This window comes from Phyllobates terribilis, unplaced genomic scaffold (assembly GCF_046119375.1).
Source record: "Phyllobates terribilis strain yellow unplaced genomic scaffold, ASM4611937v1 Scaffold_4__5_contigs__length_816908805, whole genome shotgun sequence".
NCBI lineage: Eukaryota > Metazoa > Chordata > Amphibia > Anura > Dendrobatidae > Phyllobates > Phyllobates terribilis.
In genome coordinates this window covers 660,504,837-660,526,167 of record NW_027362764.1, presented here as the reverse complement: position 1 = coordinate 660,526,167, position 21,331 = coordinate 660,504,837, and the positions used below count along the sequence as shown (strand labels likewise).

At 39.5% G+C, this 21,331-nt stretch overlaps 1 protein-coding gene across 2 annotated transcripts in view; it reads right to left on the bottom strand.

Moving 5' to 3' along the window:
* Positions 1–21,331, bottom strand: part of LOC141264476 (uncharacterized) — a 497,614-nt gene that overhangs the window by 266,073 nt on the left and 210,210 nt on the right. For both annotated transcript variants that reach the window (XM_073676751.1, XM_073676752.1), the window contains exon 18: positions 18,335–18,466. In XM_073676751.1, the coding sequence (XP_073532852.1) occupies positions 18,335–18,466 (132 nt within the window). The remainder of the gene's footprint in view (positions 1–18,334; positions 18,467–21,331) is intronic.

Sequence of the window (21,331 nt, the reverse complement as noted above, 5' to 3'; positions counted from 1 at the left end):
AGAGGAAAGAGTGTGCGATTCTCCTCCCCCTTTGCAGGGCTGGAAACTGATTTGTGGAGGAAGCTACTGCTAAGCTCCACCAATCAGTGATCTGTCAGTGACAGTAGTAAAGATGAATAAAATAAACTTTGTAATATATCTTTATCACAGAAATTGGCTTCTGGAACTCAGGAAAAAGCAAGATGGACAGCCAGTACAGTCAAGTGTCTACTTACACAGAGTATTGTCATCTTGTAGTCTAAAAAAAGGGGAGATAGATAAAAGTGAGGAGATCTCAGCATACTGATGGACCAGGCAGACACGGGTAGATAGAGCTGTAGCTTCTAGAAAATGTATTTCACTTTAGAGCTGGATTCACAAGCATAAATGCTGTATAATGTCATCCATGCACCAGCTTTTGTCAGTGTTCTAAACAGAAACAAGAGCGGGGCTCCATCTCTCTGTGTGTACTACATATGGAAGACATCATAGAAAGTTAGTCTCCACCCACCAACTCAGAGGGAACTGAAAATTAGAGCGATCACCTCCAGAGGGGAAAACTGGTGAAAATGTAGGATACAAGTCAAATAAAGGACAAGCGTGTTATTACTCATGTACACAATCAATAGCTAAGTTACTTGAAATGAAAGGTATGTTTTAAAGGGTTATTCTCAAGTTGTCTCTTGAGCAGCTCAGAGCTATGTGGTCTCTCCTCATTTCTTGGGGGCCGACACGCCTCCTTGAGTAACAGTTCTGGTGAGCAACTGAACTGTAGTATTATAGAACTATAAAGCTCAGTACAAGTTTTGCTGTAACATATTCATCAGTAATTTGTTTTGGTGTATACAGTGCATTGTTTAAGTATTTGGCCCCCTTGAACTTTTCTACCTTTTGCCACATTTCTGGCTTCAAACATAAAGATATAAAATTCTAATTTTTGGGGGAAGAATCAACAACAAGTGGGACATAATTGTGAAGTGGAACGAAATTTATTGGATATTTTAAACTTTTTTAACAAATTAAAAACTGAAAAGTGGGGCGTGCAATATTATTGGGCCCCTTTACTTTCAGTGCAGCAAACTCACTCAAGAAGTTCAGTGAGGATCTCTGAATGATCCAATGTTGTCCTAAATGACTGGTAATGATAAATAGAATCCACCTGTGTGTAATCAAGTCTCCGTATAAATGCACCTGCTCTGTGATAGTCTCAGGATTCTGTTTCAAGTGCAGAGAGCATCATGAAGACCAAGGAACACACCAGGCAGGTCCGAGATACTGTTGTGGCGAAGTTTAAAGCTGGATTTGGATACAAAAAGATTTCCCAAGTTTTAAATATCTCAAGGAGCACTGTGCAAGAGATCATATTGAAATGGAAGAAGTATCAGACCACTCCAAATCTACCAAGACCCGGCCGTCTATTTAAACTTTCATCTCAAACAAGGAGAAGACTGATCAGAGATGCAGCCAAAAGGCCCATGATCACTCTGGGTGAACTGCAGAGATCTACAGCTGAGGTGGGAGAGTCTATCCATTGGACAACAATCAGTCGTACACTGCACAAATGGCAAGAAGAAAGCCATTTCTCAAAGATATCCATAAAAAGTCTCGTTTGAAGTTTGCCACAAGCCACCTGGGAGACACACCAAACATGTGGAATAAGGTGCTCTGGTCAGATGAAGCTAAAATCGAACTTTTTGGCCATAATGCAAAACGATAGGTTTGGCGTAAAAGCAACACAGATCATCACCCTCAAGACACCATCCCCACTGTCAAACATGGTGGCGGCAGCATCATGGTTTGGGCCTGCTTTTCTTCAGCAGGGAAAGGGAAGATGGTTAAAATTGATGGGAAGATGGACGGAGCCAAATACAGGACCATTCTGGAAGAAAACCTGGTGGAGTCTGCAAAAGACCTAAGACTGGGACGGAGATTTATCTTCCAACAAGACAATAATCCCAAACATAAAGCAAAATCTACAATCAAATGGTTCAAAAATAAACGTATCCAGGTGTTAAAATGACCAAGTCAAAGTCCAGACCTGGATACAATCGAGAATCTGTGGAAAGAGCTGAAAACTGCTGTTCACAAACGCTCTCCATCCAACCTCAATGAGCTCGAGCTGTTTTGCAAGGAAGAATGGGCAAGAATTTCAGCTTCTCGATGTGCAAAACTGATAGAGACATACCCCAAGCGACTTGCAGCTGTAATTGCAGCAAAAATTGGCGCTACAAAGTATTAACTCAAGGGGGGAGAATAATATTGCACGCCCCACTTTTCAATTTTTAATTTGTTAAAAAAATGTAAAATATCCAATAAATTTGGTTCCACCTCACGATTGTGTGCCACTTGTTGTTGATTCTTCCCCAAAAATTAGAATTTTATATATTTATGTTTGAAGCCAGAAATGTGGCAAAGGTACATACAGTGGTGGCCAAAAGTATTGGCAGCCCTGCAATTCTGTCAGGTAATACTCAGTTTCTTCCTGAAAATTATTGCAATCACAAATTCTTTGGTATTATCTTCATTTAATTTGCTTGCAAGGAAAAAACACAAAAGAGAATGAAGCAAAAATCAAATCATTGATCATTTCACACAAAACTCCAAAAATGGGCCAGACAAAAGTATTGGCACCCTCAGCCTAATACTTGGTTGCACAACCTTTAGCCAAAATAACTGCGAACAACCACTTCCGGTAACCATCAATGAGTTTCTTACAATGCTCTGCTGGAATTGTAGACCATTCTCCTTTGGCAAACTGCTCCAGGTCCCTGATATTTGAAGGGTACCTTCTCCAAACTGCCATTTTGAGGTCTCTCCACAGGTGTTCTATGGGATTTAGGTCTGGACTCATTGCTGACCACCTTAGAAGTCTCCAGTGCTTTCTCTCAAACCATTTTATAGTGCTTTTGGAAGTGTGTTTTGGGTCATTGTCCTGCTGGAAGACCCATGACATCTGAGGGAGACCCCGCCTTCTCACACTGGGCCCTACATTATTGTGCAAAATTTGTTGGTAGTCTTCAGACTTCATAATGCCATGCACACGGTCAAGCAGTCCAGTGCCAGAGGCAGCAAAGCAACCCCAAAACATCAGGGAACCTCCGCCATGTTTGACTGTAGGGACCGTGTTATTTTCTTTGAATGCCTCTTTTTTTTTTCCTGTGCACTCTATGTTGATGCTTTTTCCCAAAAAGCTCTACTTTTGTCTCATCTGACCAGAGAACATTCCTCCAAAACATTTTAGGCTTTCTCAGGTAAGTTTTGGCAAACTCCAGCCTGGCTTTTTTATGTCTCGGGGTAAGAAGTGGGGTCTTCCTGGGTATCCTACCATACAGTTCCTTTTCATTCAGACGCCGACGGATAGTACGGGTTGACACTGCTGTACCCTCGGACTGCAGGGCAGCTTGAACTTGTTTGGATGTTAGTCGAGGTTCTTTATCCACCATCCGCACAATCTTGCGTTGAAATCTCTCGTCAATTTTTCTTTTCCATCCACATCTAGGGAGGTTAGCCACAGTGCCATGGGCTTTAAACTTCTTGATGACACTGTGCACGGAAGACACAGGAACATTCAGGTCTTTGGAGATGGACTTGTAGCCTTGAGATTGCTCATGCTTCCTCACAATTTGGTTTCTCAACTCCTCAGACAGTTCTTTGGTCTTCTTTCTTTTCTCCATGCTCAATGTGGTACACACAAGGACACAAGACAGAGGTTGAGTCAACTTTAATCCATGTTAACTGGCTGCAAGTGTGATTTAGTTATTGCGAACACTTGTTAGGTGCCACAGGTAAGTTACAGGTGCTGTTAATTACACGAATTAGAGAAGCATCACATGATTTTTCAAACAGTGCCAATACTTTTGTCCACCCCCTTTTTTAGGTTTGGTGTGGAATTGTATCCAATTTGGCTTTAGGACAATTCTTTTTGTGTTTTTTCATTGAAGACAAATTAAATGAAGATAATAATACCAAAGAATTTGTGATTGCAATCATTTTCAGGAAGAAACTGAGTATTATCTGACAGAATTGCAGGGGTGCCAATACTTTTGGCCACCACTGTATACATACATATATACATATAAATACATACATATATATATATATATATATATATATACATACACACACACATACACAGCTCTGGCAAAAATTAAGAAACCACTGAACCATTTTCTATTGGAAAGCATGGAAAGACTGGTGGAAAGCATGCCAAGACACATGAAAGCTGTGATTACAAATCATGGTTATTCCACCAAATAATGATTTCTGAACGGTTCCTGAGTTAAAACATGAGTAATTTGAGGTCTGAAAGCACTGTTTCTTTTTTAGCATTTTGACGCTTTATCATTTGCTGCAAATAAATACAAAATTTTTAGCTTTGAATTTTCGGAGACATGTTGTCAGTAGTTTATAGACTAAAACAACAATGTACAAAAATGTACAAAAATATACCTATAAAGAGAAAAATCAGAGAAACTGAAAATTTTGCAGTGGTCTCTTAATTTTTGCCCGAGCTGTATATATAAAGAGATAACAATGCATTTTACCAAGTACACAGCTAAGGTCAGGAAGAGCTAAGAGCCATAATTAGGAAAGCAGCTTGTCAGGAGCTGAGAAGTAGGGGGAGGTACAGGTGCATCTCACTAAATTAGAATATCATCAAAAAGGAAATTTATATCAGTTCCTCAATTCAAAAAGTGAAACTCATATATTATATAGAGTCATTACAAACAGAGTGATCTATTTCAAGTGTTTAATTATGTTAATGTTGATGATTATGGCTTACAGCCAATGAAAACACAAAAGTCATAATCTCATTAAATTAGAATACTTTATAACAGCAGCTTGAAAAATGTTTTTAAAATCCGAAATGTTGGCCTACTGAAATGAATGTTCAGTAAATGCACTCAGTACTTGGTCGGGGTCCTTTTGCATCAATGTGGCGTGGCATGGAGGCGATCAGCCAGTGGCACTGCTGAGGTGTTATGGAAGCCCAGGTTGCTTTGATAGCAGCCTTCAGCTCGTCTGCATTGTTGGGTCTGGTGTCTCTCATCTTCCTCCTGATAATACCCCATAGATTCCCTATGGGGTTAAGGTCAGGCGAGTTTGCTGGCCAATCAAGCACAGTGATACTGTTGTTTTTAAACCAGATATTGGTAGTTTTGGCAGTGTGGACAGGTGCCAAGTCCTGCTGGAGAATGAAATTTCCATCTCCAAAAAGCTTGTCGGCAGAGGGAAGCAGGAAGTGCTCTAAAATTTCCTGGTAGACAGCTGCGCTGACTTTGGTCTTGATAAAACACAGTGGACATACACCTGCAGATGACATCGCTCCCCAAACCATCACTGACTGTGGAAACTTCACACTAGACCTCAAGCAACTTGGATTGTGGCCTCTCCACTCTTCCTCCAGATTCTGGGACCTTGATTTCCAAATGAAAATTGGAACTCTGGGACCTTGTAGAGTATGTCAATGACTGCCTTCTGGACATCTGTCAAGTCAGCAGTCTTCCCCACGATTGTGGAGCCTACAGAAACAGACTAAGGGACCTATTTAAACACTTAGGAATCCTTTGCAGGTGTTTTTTGTTAATTATTGTAATTTACTGAGATAATGACTTTTGTGTTTTCATTGGCTGTAAGCCATAATCATCAACATTAACAGAAATAAACACTTGAAATAGATCACTCTGCTTGTAATGACTCTATATAATATAAGAATTTCACTTTTTGTATTGAAGAACTGAAATAAATTAACTTTTTGATGATATTCTAATTTAGTGAGATGCACCTGTAGGTGAGCAGATAACAGTTGAATAGAATCAATGGGCTGGAGAGCGGTGGCTGGTATGTTAGGAGTTATCTCCCCTCCTGGACTGTAACTAATGTGCACACTTGTCCAGAGAATGGGAATGGGCAGGCACTAGTGGCCCAGCTCCATGGAAACCAGCTGTGCAACATGAAAGATAAAAACTGCCATTGCAGGAGAATGACAGCATATGAAAATAACAGTTTTTTCTAACTAACTAAAGCAATTTAATAACTTGAGAATACCCCATTAAATAAAGAAATAGATTAACAGCTTGATAATGAGATCACGACTAGAGACAGGTAAGGATAAATGTCTGGGGGTATATTGTTTTGGCAGCAAAAACTCCTAAATAAACAATTGTCACATATTAGTAAAAAACAACAGGGATGAATTCCAAAAGTTTCTTCACATTTCTTGCATTGATATTAATATAAAAATACACTTTCTATGAATTGTCAAGGGAAACATTTACCTCACTCCAAAGCAAAACACACAAATCAATAAAGAAATGATTAATATACCATAATGTAGTTTAATGTTGGCGTCTCTACCAGAACTGTTCAGATGCTCAGAACACAGCCATAAAGCATTTCTTCAAATAATATTCACAATCTGGAAAATATTCTTCTGGGGGAGTTCATGCATCTGAAGGAGCACATGAGTGCAAGTGCTTTCTGTATGTAAGAGACATCATTACTTCTAGCATCTATTTATCCACACATCTGCACTTATTACTCACGGTATCATAGTTAAGAGGGGCCTCAGCTCTAAATCTCTATGGATAAAAAACACTGAAATCTCAAAGTTGTGTCATTCATCATGACATCACAATATAAAATCTACTGTTTTACATATGATGGCAGGTAACTTATGCATCATCTCGATGGACATATCATAAATCCCTAAGGTTATGTTCACATTTGCTTTGGAAACTTTATTGTGCTGTAACATTTAGCAACAAGAGCATCACCATGCATCATTATTCTTGCTGTTGAAACAGTAGAAAGTACAATAAAACATTAAAGGGAAACTGTCACCAGTGTTTCCCAATATAAACTGAAGCCACCACCTTTAACTAGCCCATTACCGCAGTCCATCAAACTGTACGTAAGCCCGCAAATCATCCTGAATTTCCAAAAAAATACCTATTAGAAGTCTCTTGTGCCTTATACTAATCAGCACTGTCTGGTCTGATGGACGTTGGTGGTCTGGGGAATGCCACTCCTCTATTGGCAGAATTGAAGCCTCCTGCTTTGGTTGATGTAGATGACGCATTCTACTTCATCCATAGATCCCTGCGAATCCTGTGCCTCTGCAGTTAAAGCACAGGCCTGTGCAGGCGCACATTAGTAGGGCAGAGAAAATTGAGGCTGAGCAAGCCTGTACTTCAACTACGTAGACACAAGATTTGTGTGGATCTGTGGATGACGTAGGATGCGCCATCCACAGCAATGAGGGCGGGAGGACAGTGATTCTGTTGATAGAAGAGAGGCAGACCCCAGACAACTGACACTCACAGGACCGGACTGTGCTGATTATGGCATGGGACACTTACAATAGGTATGTTATAGGATATGCAGGGGGCATTGGGGGATTGTGTACAGGTTGATAAACTACGATAATAGACCAGTTAAAGGGGTTGTCCACTATTTGGACAACCCCTTCTCATTCCTCGTGTTTGGCCCCATTGAAATATAAACACCTATACTCACTTCCGGTGCCGATGCCGTTCCAGTGGTGTTGGGACTTGCATTCTGGGGGCTTACGTGAGGTTGTTAGGTCACACAAGCCCTGCACCCAAACAGCGGAGGATTCACTGCCCCCGCCTTCGGAAGTATTGAACATAAACAGGAAGTCAGTGCTGTGGCTGCTCTCTGACTTCCTCCTGATGTTCGATTTGTCCAAAGGTGGGGACAGTGACACAAGCGCAGATTTGGGCACAGGGCTCAAGTTACATAACCTCACATGAGCCCCGGGAACGTTAGTGCAGACACTGCTGGAATGGCGCCAGCACCCGAGGTGAGTATAGGGGTTTTATTTTAAAGGCGCCAAACATGAGTAATGAGAAGGGGTTGTCTAAGTTGTGGACAGCCCCTTTAAAGGTGGTGGCTATGGTTTATGTTGGGAAAACCTGGTGACAAGTTCCCTTTAATTTAAATAAAACCTGCATAATTTAATAGTCCAAATGAATATAAAAAACTTTAAATTATAATATGTATTAGAATTATGCTTTAATTATATTAGAAATATGTTTGTTTCTCCATTTATCAGCTACTTCTCCTCCAGCCCCTGAGGAACTGTCAAGCATAGTGAGAAGATAAATTTACACTTCCTATTATTTTCTAGAGGTGAGGGAGTAGGTGTGAGGAAAAGTGAGAAAACAGAGTCAGAACAGGGCAGATCTTTCTGCAATTAGGGAGTGATTTCTCGGATCCCAGAACTGTATTCACAGCTACAGTGCTCAGTACTAAAGTATAATGTCCTCTATGCTGCTGCTTGACCCTTTCATAAACGGAAAAGGAAAATCAGGAATCCTGTGCATGGGAGACATTAAAGCAGCAAGTCTGGAAATGGTGAAAATGCAGGATACAAGTCATATAATGGCCATAAATAATGTTAGATCTCGTGTACACCCACAAATGCTTATTTTGAAAAGCTACTTTAAAAGACAGATACACTTTAATGAACCCCATTGATGCTGGACTTCCAAAAAGTGCCAACTCCTTACACCAGAAGCAGTTTGTTGCGAGCTATAAAATCCAAATTAAAGGATTACATTCTAATACAATAATGTAGTTAGATCTGAACCAATATGTAGGATATTAGGTAATTAGGAGCTAGTGTTATCCAGTGATATAAGGGATATCGCAGCTCCGGCAGTGATTTCTAGGCTTTCTAGTCAACTAATCGGCTACATCCTCATGATTAGTGATTCAGGGTGCAAAACGCCTGGTAACGTGGAGACCTCTAAAGCCGTGTTTAATTAGTTGACATGTGATGGCCTCTCTCTTTTTTCATCATGTTTTCATCAAACCCGAATCACCACGGTACAGGCTGCAATTTCAAGGACTATACAGTAATTCTGTTATAATGTCAGTCAATCTGCTTCTGTCTATTCCATCTGCCTGTCCCTATAATATACTATACCAACAAAACATAGCATGAATTGAATGAAGAAAATTGCTACCATACCTTAAGGGGACAGTAGGCAAGTGTGAAGAGTATTGGGATTGAGTGACAAGAAGCTTCTGTTAAAGTGTTACAAGAAGGGAGAAAAACAGGGCTGTGAAGTAAAGGAAAATCACTCAAGAGCCTAAGATAAAAATCAATGGATACCATACACAATGATAGAAATTATGTTTGGTGCTTACAATTAATTAAACTAATTACTCTCAGCATTTAGGAGCTCGCTTGCTATAATATCAATATATATTCAATTTCAGTAAAACGTGAAACAGTTCAGAGGGTGATAATCATTCTATGACTGCTAATTTATAATGTCGAAATTCCTTCACTGTGAAAAATCTGGTCGGGGCCCAAAAATTACACAACAGAGGAATCAGAAGGCAAGTGGAAACCTAAAGGTGTTGTCCCTTTCAGAGAATCCCTATACACTTCATTCACGGTTCATAGCTCCATTACTTATTTTCCCCTGCTACTCCTGATGTCTGATATTGGCTGTAGCACTGATGTCACTTCCACAGTGCGGCAGCCAATCAGTGGGCTCAGCACAGCTCAGTGATTGGCTGCGGAGCTGTCAATGTGACATCATGGCTGCAGCCAACAATTAACACCGGGAAAAGGGGCAATGACGCAGTGGTGGACCAGGGGATGGTGAGTAAAGTGTTTTTTTTGTTTGTTTTTTTTTACAAAAATTGCATTCAGAGATCAGATTTTCAAAAAGGGGACAAGCCGTTTAAATGGGTTCCAGGACTAGAAACGATGACTTTTGCCAGGTAGGTTGTATAGTGTTTCAGCTCCGTCCCATTCTCATAAATAGAGATGAACTTTAATACCAGGCAAAACATCCCATTTTTTGTCTTCTCCCATACAACTAATTTAAAGGTGTTGTCCACTCATTTTTTTATTTTAAAAATAAGGTCATAGTGGTCTTTAACACAAAAAAACAAACAAACATATGCTCTCCTAAGAGACACAACACTATTGTCCATGTCCGCATCTGTCTCATCGCTTCCTTTTCCTTTGGTGAATGTGCCATCTTAAGATAGAAGAAATAGTCTACTTTCTCTCTCATTCAGCTCGAATTACACGTGACTGCGGCAACCAATCACTTGCTTTTGATTGACTGCAGCCGTGACCTGATGACTCCCAATGGAAAAGGAAGCAAGGAGACTGGCTTTGGACAGTAGTAGCAACACTGAGTATATATATACACACACACACACACATATATATATTATTATTATTATTATTATTATTATTATTATATATATATATATATATATATATATATATATATATATACACACATATATTACACATATACAGTTAGGTCCATATATATTTGGACAGAGACAATATTTTTTTAATTTTGGTTCTAGACATTACCACAATGAATTTTAAACAAAACAATTCAGATGCAGTTGAAGTTCAGACTTTCAGCTTTCATTTGAGGGTATCCACATTAAAATTGGATGAAGGGTTTAGGAGTTTCAGCTCCTTAACATGTGCCACCCTGTTTTTAAAGGGACCAAAAGTAATTGGACAGATTAAATAATTGTAATTAAAATCTTCATTTCTAGTACTTGGTTGAAAACCCTTTGTTGGCAATGACTGCCTGAAATCTTGAACTCATGGACATCACCAGACGCTGGGTTTCCTCCTTTTTGATGCTCTGCCAGGCCTTCACTGCGGTTGTTTTCAGTTGCTGTTTGTTTGTGGGCCTTTCTGTCTGAAGTTTAGTCTTTAACAAGTGAAATGCATGCTCAATTGGGTTGAGATCAGGTGACTTACTTGGCCATTCAAGAATATTCCACTTCTTTGCTTTAATAAACTCCTGGGTTGCTTTGGCTTTATGTTTTGGGTCATTGTCCATCTGTAGTATGAAACGACGACTGATCAGTTTGGCTGCATTTGGCTGGATCTGAGCACACAGTATGGCTCTGAATACATCAGAATTCATCCGGCTGCTTCTGTCCTGTGTCACATCATCAATAAACACTAGTGACCCAGTGCCACTGGCAGCCATGCATGCCCAAGCCATCACACTGCCTCCCCCATGTTTTACAGATGATGTGGTATGCTTTGGATCATGAGCTGTACCACGCCTTCGCCATACTTTTCTCTTTCCATCATTCTGGTAGAGGTTGATCTTGGTTTCATCTGTCCAAAGAATGTTCTTCCAGAACTGTGCTGGCTTTTTTAGATGTTTTTTAGCAAAGTCCAGTCTAGCCTTTTTCTTCTTGATGCTTATGAGTGGCTTGCACCGTGCAGTGAACCCTCTGTATTTACTTTCATGCAGTCTTCTCTTTATGGTAGATTTGGATATTGATACACCTACCTCCTGGAGAGTGTTGTTCACTTGGTTGGCTGTTGTGAAGGGGTTTCTCTTCACCATGGAGATTATTCTGCGATCATCCACCACTGTTGTCTTCCGTGGGCGCCCAGGTCTTTTTGCATTGATGAGTTCACCAGTGCTTTCTTTCTTTCTCAGGATGTACCAAACTGTAGATTTTGCCACTCCTAATATTGTAGCAATTTCTCAAATGTTTTTTTTCAGTTTTTGCAGCTTAAGGATGGCTTGTTTCACCTGCATGGAGAGCTCCTTTGACCGCATGTTTACTTCACAGCAAAACCTTCCAAATGCAAGCACCACACCTCAAATCAACTCCAGGCATTTTATCTGCTTAATTGAGAATGATATAACGAAGGGATTGCCCACACCTGTCCATGAAATAGCCTTGGAGTCAATTGTCCAATTACTTTTGGTCCCTTTAAAAACAGGGTGGCACATGTTAAGGAGCTGAAACTCCTAAACCCTTCATCCAATTTTAATGTGGATACCCTCAAATGAAAGCTGAAAGTCTGAACTTCAACTGCATCTGAATTGTTTTGTTTAAAATTCATTGTGGTAATGTCTAGAACCAAAATTAGAAAAATGTCTCTCTCCAAATATATATGGACCTAACTGTATATATATATACATATATTTTATATATATATATATATATATATATATATATACACACACACACACACATATATATATACATTTTTTTTTGTTTGTTTAAGGTCACTCTTTTTAAATAAAAATGGCAACTACAGACTGGTGAGAGGTTCTCTTTAAGCAAGTAACCTGTACAGAAATGTAAGTATGTGTCAAGCACAGTACAACAGCTGAGCAAAATTGATAAAACCGAACATGAGGTTCTCAGGTAACATGTTGACTGCAAGCAAGAGTCCTGCCTATTTTGTGGTCAGCTTTTTGTCTGAGACCACATGGAAGATGGGATTTTAAGATCAGTCCTCTTGCTGTTGGTGCGGTGAGGTGCATTTGTTGCAGCGATGTTGTTTCTGTGGGGTGGTGGGCCGCTGTAGAGACTTTGCTTGGCGCATGGGTGCTGTGGAGAACCTGGATTGCTCCCTCTGCTGGCACAGTGTCCTGCAGCTATAATAACTACACAGAAATATGCTTCATAGGATAGGGACCCACTGAGAGGTTCACCATGACATGGCAGTGGCTTATTCAGTCTCAGTAAATTATTAACGAAGAACCTTGAGTTCAATTTTGAAAAATTTGCTTAGCTGCAGTAGATCTATGTATATTTTGATGTCTGGTCCATGTATTTTATTCTACAGCTGTAGCCTAAACTAAATCGAATATATAAAGCTGAATGTGTGTGTGTGTGTGTATGTCCGGGATTGGCATCTGCACCATCGCAGCTACAGCCACAAAATTTTGCACAGTCACACGTCTGGACCCCGAGAGCGTCATAGGCTATGTTGTGAGGCGAAATTTTAACCCCACGCGTTCCAATTCACCAAACAATTTTGCCCCTATCTACATAACGGGGAAAAAGTGAAAGGAAAAGTGTTGGAGGCAAATTGACAGCTGCCACATGTGAACAAGGGAGAATTAAAGAATGAGAGCGATGGCGCCTAAGAGTATATACCGTACAGTTGCTAAGGTGGGGCCCCGACATGGGATACTCATACTCACCACACACGGGGATATTAACACACACACAAAATGCGCCACACACTACCACGTGCATGAACACATATACCAACCTCAGCACACACAAAACTCATCTCACAAAGATTTATCAGGCTGCCAATAGCAACCAATCACAGCTCTGCTTCTATTTTGCTACAGTTGATTAATCTGAGCTGTGATTGGTTAATATAGGCAACAAAGGACATTCTCAGTATAACAAAGCTTGTGTAAGGTAATAAGATGTCAGTTAGGGTGTGTTGGTGGAAAGGCTGATGTCAGTTACATTACTTCTATGTGAGAGGATATAGAAACTGCCAGTTACAGACTATTTTTACCACAATAATGCCTCATAAGAAAAGGAATTTCATGGCACGAATGTCAGCTGATGCGAAAAGAAAAGCTGCATTACAGGCCAATGAAAAATGTGAAGACCGAGAAACAAGGCTGACACACATGAGAACAGCAGCTGCTTCCTCAAGAGCCAATGGACTTTCTGAGCAGAGGGAAGTGAGGCTTGCAGACAAGAGAACAAGAGCTGCATCCTCAAGGGCCAATGAACTTTCTGAGGAGAGGGAAGTGAGGCTTGCAGACATGAAAACAAGAGCTGCTTCCTCAAGAGCCAATGAACTTTCTGAGGAGAGGGAATCGAGGCTTGCAGACATGACAACAAGAGCTGCTTCCTCAAGAGCCAATGAACTTTCTGAGGAGAGGGAATCGAGGCTTGCAGACATGACAAGAAGAGCTGCTTCCTCAAGAGCCAATGAACTTTCTGAGGAGAGGGAAGCAAGGCTTGCAGACAAGAGAACAAGAACTGATTCCAGAAGAGCCAATGAACTTTCTATCTATTTGTTTTGTGGTTTTTGTGTGGAGAATAAATGTTGTTTAAAACATTCTATTTTGCTAACAGCAGTTATTAACCCGGGCGAAGCCAGGTAGTACAGCTAGTACTAGGATAAAATTCCACTTTGTTACTTTGATAATAGAGATTAATGTATGCATTGTGTTCTTATAACAGAATATATGCTAATTTTCTGACAATGAAAAATGGATTTTATTATATCCACAGACACCTAAAAAAGCGTAATGTCCTCAATTTACTTTTGAACTAATCAATCAGCTTTACACTAAGAAAAATTGTAAAAATATAAAATGACCTTATCAAATAAAGTCCTGATTTTGTCCACTGGACCAACCGGTGTCATTATAAGTAACAGTACATGAACATGTAAAGAGCATGTAAATATAAGAAGTCAGGATGATCGTATGCCTGTGGTAAAAAAAAGCAATAGTTTGACATAGGCAGCCAGAAAAAGAATAGTTTTTAAGGCACTCTAAAACCTGTAAATGCCCCACTATATTATTACCACCATGTTATTCCTCTTTTTTACAGCTTGCACACGTTTAATACAAACTTTCTAAAAAGCACATTGTAGAAAAAATAACTCTTAATCCATATATACTTTGTCCATTGGCACAACTTACATTATACACCTACCTTTACCACCTGTGGCTGAATATCGTTCTCATTCCATCAGAGAATTGCAAAAAAAATATAGTTAACCCCTTTACGACCTTGGGATTTTCAGTTTTTGTTTTTTGCTCCCCTTCTTCCCAGAGCCATAACATTTTAATTTTTCCGTCTACATGGCCGACTGAGGCCTTGTTTTTTGTGGGATGAGTTGTACTTTTGAACGACACCATTGATTTTACCATATAGTGTACTGGAAAACAGAAAAAAAATTCAAGCGCGGTGAAATTGCAAAAATAGTGCAATTCCACAATTTTTTATTTTTTTTTAACCACATTCACTGTATGGAAAAACTGATCCAAAATTAATGATTCTCCAGGTCATTACAAGTTTGCAGATACCAAACATGTATAGGTTCTTTTTTTATTTAAGTGGTGAAAAAAAAATCCAAAGTTGTTAAAAAAAAAATAAATGGCGCCATATTCTGAGACCTGCAGCGTCTCCACTTTTCGGGATTTTGGGCTGGGCGAGAGCTTATTTTTTGCGAACCGAGCTAAGGGATTTTTTTATACCATTTTGAGCTAGATACAATCTTTTGATCGCCTGTTATTGCATTTTACTGCAATGTTGTGGCGACCAAAAAAAACTAATTCTGTAGTTTTGATTTTTTTTTACCGATTACCGTTTACCGATCAGATGAATAATTTTTATATATTGATAGATTGGGTATTTCAGCACTCAGCGATACCATATATGTGTATTTTAGTTTTTTTTTTTCCATTATTTTATTTTGAATAGGGCAAAAGGGGGGTGATTTGACCTTTACATTTTTTCCTTTTTTTCAGTATTTTTAAAAACCTTTGTTTTTACTTTTAACAATAGTCTTCTTAGGAAACTTAAAGCTGCGTTCATCCGATCGCTTGTGCTACAGACAGCAGAAACAATCATCTGGTATGAATACCGGCCACTGCACGATGCTCATAACAGAATGGCAATAACATGCAGCACATCAGCGGGCCCGTGATCACGTGACGGGTGCCGATGGGCGGAGTTAGTGACGCGCTTCCGGTGCGTGGTATGTTAAATGCTGCTGTAAGAGATTGACAGCAACATTTAAAATGTTAATAGCCGTGGGTTGATCGCGACTGTACCCACAACTGTTAGGGGACATGACAGCTGATCAAACCATCTGTCATGTGCCTGAAAACATGCGGGCTTAGCGCCAGAGCTCGCATCAAAGAGGGGAAGGCGACCTATGACGTACCTATAAGTCATAGATCGTAAAGGGGTTAAAAAATAACTATTTGTGAAAACTTTATCATCACCAATCATTGTACACTAGTACCAGGCATAAGACTCCAACCAACTCTCATTTATTGGAGTCTCACGCCTGTTACCTTGGGTCTGTTATCTATGTGGGACTAATGCACAAATAGCCATATAGGCAGGATACGTTTTTCTCCTTTGATTTCTATTGCACTTGCACTTTTAGTAATGGTGCCTTTAGTGTTTTGTATGCATATATCTACATGATTAACATAGGCTTCAGGGTATACTCTCTGTCTCTCTATTTTTGGAGGCCTATTGCCCTGTCTTTTTTTTACATGTTCCCTTTTTTATGTATTAATTCAATAAAAAATATTTTTTTAATTATTCAGCTGGAATCACTTTATATTCTGCGACAAATGTATCTATTGTTGTGGATAGTGGTTGTTCAACATCAGAATAGCTCCTGAAATACCATTACTGGATCATGCACATTGAAGACAGGTCCTCTTTAAAGGGAATCTGTCAATAAGATCTTTCCCTCCTCCCATGAACTGCAAATATATGCATGCAGCTCTTTGAAATGTAAATCTATCACTACCTTTATGTCTTACATCTGTTGCTGCACTTGAGGGTAATTAACGTTTTCATTTATATGCAAATGAGACGTTAAGTCTTCTGCACATCACAGACCACTTAAGGAGGAGCTTGCTCCCCATCCAGCACCAACATCTTTAGCTTGATTGATAGCTCACGGTCACATTTCCTTGCCTAGCTCCTGATATCACACAGACATTGAGCCATCAATCAAGCTAATCGAGCTAAAGAGACGGAAGTTGGGTAGGGAAACAACCTTGGAAGGCAGAAACTCGGAAAGTGCTCTGTCACGCCCAAAGCACTGTTATTGCTTGGGAATGCAGCAACAGATAGAAAATATAAAGGTGTTGATGGATTTACCTTTCAAATACCTGTCTACCTTTATATATAATTTTGGGGGGGGGCTGATCTTACTGACAGTGTTCCTTTAAGTGAATCAGTCTAAAGGTCCAACGAGAATAAGGTCAGACAGCCTTAGGGTCCATCAATACAAAGAGTTAAACAGTAGATCAGAGATTTCACTGAACTTCACCGTTAGAGGTGTGTATTATCTCCTCCTGACTTCATGGGCAGTATAGCAGTGTCTGCACAATGAGCATGACAAGTTTGCTTGCAGTGATGCAGTTATGGCCTAGTGTTCATGAAGAGCTACTTGTCATTAGTCGACAAAAGGGTGAAGTGTTCGAATGTGCATTTCTGACACAGGGTTGTGGGTTTGATGGGCTCTTCAACACCTTAACATGCCCTGATCATTAAAACATGAATACCTGATGCACTTATTAAGCATCTATATGTTAATCAGACAGCATAAATATCCCTTCATCTTCCTGAGCATCAGGAATTTGCTAATTACAAAGCGCAGCTGCCCCTGGGTTTTCATAGAAACATTATCCATATTTAGTTTGCATGCTGACAGTTCCCCAGTAGCATCAGAAAACCAAACTGAGATACAGAGACGTATTAAAAGTATGCTAGATTTGCAGAGCATATACCCAATACATAAGTAAAACTTCACTAAGTTTTATACCAGTAGCTTCCTTATGGATCTCCAATGACACGGACTATTCCCAGGATTTCCTACAAAGCAGTTTTGAGAGTAGATGACAAGTGGACATTGTGTTACTAACAGATCCATTGCTCCCTACTTTCCCTTTACTCTATACTTTAACGTCCAGATGCAAGAGCTAGTCAAGTTATATAGAAGAGGCTCATATTTTATAAGCACTTGTATTAACAGGAACATAAATTCAGGCCATTGAATAACATATGTATTTTAACAATGGCTACCCAAAGCAAACAGCTTGAAAAACAATTGAAGTTTTAGGACTTGGCTTACAAACACCAATTACATTTTAGGTTTTATAATTGAAATCAGAAATGCAAAAAAACATATCCAAAAAAATACCCCAGAAGAGAACAGAGGACCTCAGCTCAATTAATACTAGCAAGCTTTTGGTTAGTTATGACAAGTACGTGCAGAAGGTACATTTTAAGAAATTACGGCAAGTCAGTTCTCATTTTTCATACAATTAAAAGTGTTGCTCTGTGTCCCATTACAGTATTACGATTCTCTGAGGCCCAAAAATGTTGCTTATTAAGTCATGAAAACACTGCACGGTCTAAAATCACTGGAGGTCAGGAGTTAAAAGCAAAGTGTCTGGACTTTAAGAAAAAGTTATAATTACGAGTCATTAAGGTTCCAGTATCAGCTCCAAAGGTAATGGTGAAACACTCTTGCCCCCTGGAACATCTTGTGTTACTTAACCCCTTCAAGACCAAGAGTGGTAACTCTAGAAGGGAACAATAAATCTTTGAAGCCATGGGAGAGAAATTTAATCTTAATAGTTTCAGTCAAGAGAAATATTCAAGCAAGCTCCTCAAATTTTCTGCGACCTTTGTATCTCCTAATTAGATAACAGATGGAAGAGTTCCTAACCATCTAGTCTGAAACATTCACTTGTTTCAAAAGAAAAAAAAAAGTGTTTTTCATTTTAGTAACTTTGATACAATGATTGTAAACATTTGTCTATGGCAGCGTTACCTCCTCTTCGGCACTTTTATGCTGAAGTTTCAACAATTCGATTTTGGATTCTTGCTTAAACTCAGAAAGCTCTTCTTTCAACCTGTCGAGCTCCGCACAGAGAACAAAGTTCTTTTTTGCCTTCGTATTCAGCTAGAAACAAAATGAAATACTATTAATCAGTTATCCCACAAAAACAAAATACATTTTGTGTACTACTGTCCTTCATAATAGTTTGACGCAACCAATCAGCTACTGTTCCGTTCCAACACATATTAAGTCAATGGTGCATGTTTTTCAAAATGTGATTTTGCCTTTTTTGTTGTCAAAAATTTAGTCCATTTCACTCAAAAAAGACACATGGATAACTTTTCCTCAAGTGCTTTTGTTTAACCCATTCCCAAAAGTCTTCCATGTTTACAAGGTGAACAATGCAGGTTTCCATTCTGCATCAATTTGTTGCAAAGCTGTTGTGCTTTAGAAGACTCACATCAGCTCAACCAGTGAGATGTGGTGTTCACCTCACTGACGTCAGCGCGAGCAGGAGAACTTTCTCACAGCGCTTGCACTGAGGTCAGTGAGGTGAACGGAGTTCATTGGCTCACCTTATTTCCGTCACCGCGGGAAACTGAGCTGCACTAGCACACGCAGCTCAGTGTCTCTGCTGGATGTTAAGCTGAACAGTTGCATCATGCCACCGTTCAGGAAGACATCTAGATGTAGCAGAGCTAGACTCGTCAAGGGACAAATGGATTATCTTCTCGCCGGACAGGTGAGGAATATGGTGGCGTATTAATTTTGGTCTTTTACAGAAGACATAGGATTCAGTAGAATATCTTCTCGTCGGACAGGTGAGTATAAGTTTGCTTTTTTATTTTTAATTTTTGTGATTAAATGAGTAAAAGAGGAAGGGGGAGTGTTTATTTCAAAGGAGTCTGTGTCATTTTTTCAAATAAAGGACTTTACTCTGGGTGTTTTTTATTTACAATCCGACTATGGGAATAGTAATGGAGGGCCTCTCCATTACTAACCCCTAGGCTTGATGTCAGCTGCCAATACAAAGCTGACATCAACTCCAACCCTATTACCCCACTTGCAATCGCACCAGGGCAAGTGGGAAAAGCAGAGGCCAAGCGCCAAAATTGGTGCATCTTATGGATGCGCCATTTCTGGGGCGGCTGAAAGCTGATGTTTTTAGTCTGGAAGGGGGCCAATATCCATGGCCCCTTCCTAGCCTATTAATATCATCTCGCAGCTGTCTAGCTAGCCTTTGCTGGTTATTAATTATTGGGGGGGATCCCCCATTTTAATAACCAGTAAAGGATAAGTATGCAGCTGTGAGCTGATATTAATAGCCTTAGCCTGGGAACCTCCATGTGTATTACCCCCTTCCCAGGCTATAAACATCAGCCCCCAGCTGTCCGTTTTCCCTCAGCTGGTTATTAAAATTTTGGGGGACCTCACGCCATTTTTTTCTTTAATTAATTTATTCATTAATTAAATACATGTACAGTAACCCAGAATCATGTTTATGGGGTGTTCATTGCACAGCGAACCACAGCCAAAAGACCACTCCAATAAAACAGTATAAAGCAGGAGAAAGCGGAGTTTTACAGTATAAATATTAAAAAAGTATTAGAAAGAACACGTAGCAAATAAATAATCGAAAGATAACTTACTACACAATAAAAATATGTGAGTGGGATCAATATCCAACCAGCAATCAATTCATCATAAATAGATTCCTGTATGTACAGTTAAATGACAGATATTATTGAGCAGATCAAGCTAAAGGTGGAAAACTGGTAACCATATTAGATGATCAAATCATACATGAAAAATATCAGTAATTTACTAAGCATGTGTTTCATGTACCATATTTCCCCATAGAGTAGTATAGAAAGTTCGTAAATTCATATGTCTAGCACCTCTTACCCCTGTCTTGATATCAGGCTGCTAGATGAAAGGGTTTGGGCTCTCTCCGATGCACGTTTCACGTGCATAATTTCTTGCTTTTTCAAGGGTTACAACTTCCCTTAAAAAAGCAAGGAATTATCCATGCAAAACGTGCGTCGGGGAGCGTCCAAACCTTTTCATCTAGCAGCCTGATATCAAGACTGGGGTAAGAGGTGCCAATGTATACCAGTATAACGATTAGATTCTATTGAATACCTCGTCCCAAATTTTACTGGGTGCTACTGTAAAAAACAGTCCAATGTAACGTCTTTGTAAAGAGAAAAAAGAGTAGCACTCACTGGTAAGTATAAAAGGAATCCTTTAATCTTATTTCATTGTAGAAAAGACAAGGCAGGGGAGCATGTGGCGCTCTATATGGACAATGGCCGTTTTGTGCTCCGGCGCTTCAACAGGTTTCTTTACAAAGATATTAATTTATTAATTTATGAACTTTCCATACTACTCTATGGGGAAACATGGTACAGATGCTTGGTAAATTACTGATATTTTTCATGCATGATTTAATCAATCACCTAATATGGTTACCAGTTTCACCCCCTTAGCTTGATCTGCTCCATAATATCTGTCATTCATCTGTACATACAGGAATTTATTTATGATGAATTGATAGTCAACCATCAATGTATTCTGTTGGTCCTACTCACATATTTTTATTGTGTGTTAAGTGTTTGTTCTATTAATTGTTTGCTATGTTTTTTCTAATAATAAAGACTTTAATATTTATACCGTAAAACTCCACTTTCTCCTGCTTTAAAAAGTGAATCAAGTGTATTATGCCAAGTAGTGCTCAAATAGGAGGGTGGAGGACCCACTCATGCACTGGGGCCCACCGGAGGATTCTCCTGTACCCCTGTGGGCAATTCTGAGCCTGAACCCATGGCTGTTTCACTCAATCAGTGCTTTCTCAAGGTAAGAATGCATGAAATGTCCGCAGGTTATATGCTCCACATTTCCTTTCACCTGATTCTTCACATACTGGACATCAAATAAAGTTATTTTTACTACCATAAGATCCAGCTGGTGAGTGCCGTAAGATCCAGC